Below are 3,550 nucleotides of genomic sequence, written 5' to 3'. Positions count from 1 at the left end.
GAACGTATGAAGAAACCTGGTCGTTTCCATAAGCTCAGGAAGGCTGTTTTCAGCAGGTCTTCCAGTGGTGCTGTGACTGTTGTGGAGCCGTTTATTCCTCAACCATCACCACCTGCTTCAGATCACTCCGGCGTCAAGCCAAATAATGGTAAATCATTATTTCTCCATCATTATTTTAATTAACTGCAGATGTTTTGATATTGGATCATTCGTGCCGCGAGATGTTTTATAGGGGGCGGTGAAAAAAGTCAGGCACCGAAAGTTGCGTTCTTATTCGGTCTCGATACTACCGTTTACGTCGGAACCGGTTCCCTATTGGAACCGGGTTTCGGTACCCAACCCTAATCATTGCTTAATTTGACGTCAGAGATGGGTCTAATAGTTGTTTTCATTTGTTTTTTCTTCATTTCAGAAAAAGCTCCAGAACCTGGTCGTTCTCTCAAGTTCTGGGAGGATACGATGGGTGTTTTCAGCAGCACTTCCAGTAATTCCTTGACTGTTGTGGAGCCTTTTATTCCTCCAGCAGATTCTGTTCCTGAACCATCATCACCACCTGCTCCAGATCCGTCCGGCGTCAAGCCAAATAGTGGTAAATCATTATTTCTCCATCATTATTTTAAACAGTATTATCTTGTTTTCCACTCAAAATAAGGCTTGTTTTTACAGAATATTAAAATTATTTCCCCCATTATAATATTATTTTCTCGACCAGCGCTGACATTTTTTAAATAAAACAATGTATCTAGCAACAGACACTCTACTGACTATAAGTAACTTTTCAACTACTGTACATGTCAACTTATTTTAACCCTACCAGTCTACTAATACTTTAATGAGAGTTAGTAGACATGCAGGTGCAATGTTTCTTATAGACTTATAGAATGTCACCAAAATAAAGTGAAACCAAAGTAACAATTTGATGTGACCACTGACATTGATAATTAATATAATAAAAAAAGTAATAAAAAAACCAAACAGTTTTTGATGTCTGAAATGTTCCATCCTCAGGAACTGTTTCCATAGATTCCTCTCCGGGCATCACGTCATCCTCAGCTTCCTGGTCCGACAGCCTCGAAGGGTTTCTGTGTCCTCCGCTGCCGGGTCAAGTTCCTGTCGAGCCAACAGAGACATCAACTGGCCGAACTGCTCGGCGTGCCGTGAGGGCTTCTCCAGTGAACAAGAGCTCAACAGGTGAGACTGAAATAAGGCTGGGCAGTGCAAAGTCTACAGATAGAGATTTTGCTATTTCATGCATAACTGAGTCAAGTTTTTAACACGTCCGATCACATTTACTGTTGCTCGACCAGCACTGATATTTTTTAAATAAAACAATGGATCTAGCAACAGACACTCTACTGACTATAAGTAACTTTTCAACTACTGTACATGTCAACTTATTTTAACCCTACCAGTCTACTAATACTCTACTAATACTTTAATGAGAGTTAGTAGACATGCAGGTGCAATGTTTCTTATAGACTTATAGAATGTCTTAAAGGGACCAAAATAAAGTGAAACCAAAGTAACAATTTGATGTGACCACTGACATTGATAATTAATATAATAAAAAAAGTAATAAAAAAAAAAAAACAGTTTTTGATGTCTGAAATGTTCCACCCTCAGGCCGCTTCAGATCCTGGAGAACTGTTTCCATAGATTCCTCATCCTCAGCTTTGTCCTCAACCCCCCCTGAGGCCCATGTCGAGAGGAGATGTCGAGAGTCGTTGAATCTGTGCAGCCGAGGCACGTACAGCGTCGAGGAAGAGGGTTTGTCCTGGTCCGACAGCCTCGAAGGGTTTCTGTGTCCTCCGCTGCCGGGTCAAGTTCCTGTCGAGCCAACAGAGACATCAACTGGCCGAACTGTTCAGGGTGCCGCGGAGGCTTCTCCAGTGAACAAGAGCTCAACAGGTGAGACTGAAATAAGGCTGGGCAGTGCAAAGTCTACAGATAGAGATTTTGCTATTTCACGCATAACTGAGTCAAGTTTTTAACACGTCCGATCACATTTACTGTTGCTCGACCAGCACTGATATTTTTTAAATAAAACAATGGATCTAGCAAGCTAATAATTGTCTCATGTTTTTCTGTTTGTTTTTCAGAGTCCTTTGAGTCTCTCTATAACATGGAAAAGTTAATTGGATCCGGAGGATTTGGCAGAGTGTTCCTGGGAACACGCAAATTTGATGGCAAAAGGGTAAATCTTACTGAATTGTACAAACATTTTGCTCTTGCATGCATCAAAACACATTTAAAACAATTTACAAATGGTTTAATACTTAATACAAGGCCAGATGCTTGAATACTGTTACTGTTATTGAAACTGTTTTTTTTGTTTGTTTTTTGCAGGTTGCCATCAAGCAGTTACGCAAGATTGACAACAATCGTTATCTTAATATTGTAAGTTGGCCAAAACCTGAATGTGTATAGAGTTGTTTAAGTGCAGATTACTGTAGTTAATACACCCGTAGGAAGCATTAGGTATAAATGTGATCAACAAATAAGCTTAGAGGCACCAAATAACTTTGAGCTGAAAAGGCTCTTTTGAACGCATCTAAAAAGATCAAAGAATAGTACATTTCAAAATGATGTTTTCTTCAGATTTTTACCCAGCTAACCTTCTGTCTGCTTCTTCTCTCTAGCCTGGGAATCCCGAACCTCTCGTTACAGAGGTGGCACTGCTGTTGCTGATAAAGCGAGAACCCATAAGCCCTTTTGTCATACAACTGCACGAGTGGTTTGAACATCCTAGATCATTCACTCTGGTTATGGAGTATCCGGAGCCCTGCCAGACCTTGCTGGACTCAATGAATCGTCAACCTTTGAGTGACTGTCTCTTACGGGTCATCATGAGACAGGCTGTGCGGGCAGTGCAACACTGCATCCGTTGTGGGGTTTTCCATAGTGACATTCATACGAAAAATTTCCTGTGGAAGAAAGACACGCTAGAACTCAAGCTGATAGACTTTGGCTGCGGTCAGCTAGTTAGTAGTGAAGGCTGCGAGAGCAACAAATACAAGGGTGAGCATTTTGGGAGTGTGGAAACCTGAAGGTAGTGACTTACTAATTATTTGATGATGCTTGAAAAAAAAAAGCTCAACAATGTGCAAATGTCTTTCTTACAGGAATGATGTCATACCGCCCACCTGAAGTCTTTAAAGAACCTCGATTCCACGCCGTCCCAGCAAATGTCTGGTCTCTAGGAGTGTTGCTCTACGAGTTGTCGAACGAATGTCTTCCTTTTGTTAGTGTAACGGAAGTCACACGAGCCAAAGTTACATTTGTAAACCCCGACTTATCCAAACGTGAGTGAATAATGATGATAACATTGAAATCAGAATTTTCATATATAGCTCAACGTATAGCGAAAGCCATCGCTGTTTTCAAAAATGCCAGGTCACATGGTCATGACTAACCAGCTCTCTCCTTATTAAAATGTGTACAGACTGCAGGGATCTGATTAGACAGTGTCTAGCGAGGGATCCAACTAAACGCCCCAGCTTAGACCAGATGTTACAACATCAATGGACTGATGAGGCAGTATAACAGGTAA

The 3,550-nt window shown here is 41.1% G+C and overlaps 1 protein-coding gene across 1 annotated transcript; it reads left to right on the top strand.

Moving 5' to 3' along the window:
* Nucleotides 1-459: 459 nt before the first annotated feature.
* LOC309507341 (serine/threonine-protein kinase pim-2-like) lies at nucleotides 460-3,550 on the top strand (the record flags this gene model as incomplete). Its single annotated transcript, XM_082181505.1, has 7 exons — nucleotides 460-589; nucleotides 1,624-1,767; nucleotides 2,100-2,194; nucleotides 2,347-2,397; nucleotides 2,640-3,018; nucleotides 3,123-3,302; nucleotides 3,443-3,550. 7 exons carry the CDS (start codon nucleotides 460-462, stop codon nucleotides 3,541-3,543), a joined length of 1,080 nt encoding a protein of 359 aa, XP_082037631.1. The 3' UTR covers nucleotides 3,544-3,550.

Source organism: Leuciscus leuciscus (genome assembly GCF_965113295.1).
Source record: "Leuciscus leuciscus genome assembly, chromosome: 10".
NCBI lineage: Eukaryota > Metazoa > Chordata > Actinopteri > Cypriniformes > Leuciscidae > Leuciscus > Leuciscus leuciscus.
The sequence above is the reverse complement of the archived record's forward strand: the minus strand, read 5'-3'. Positions and strand labels throughout refer to the sequence as shown.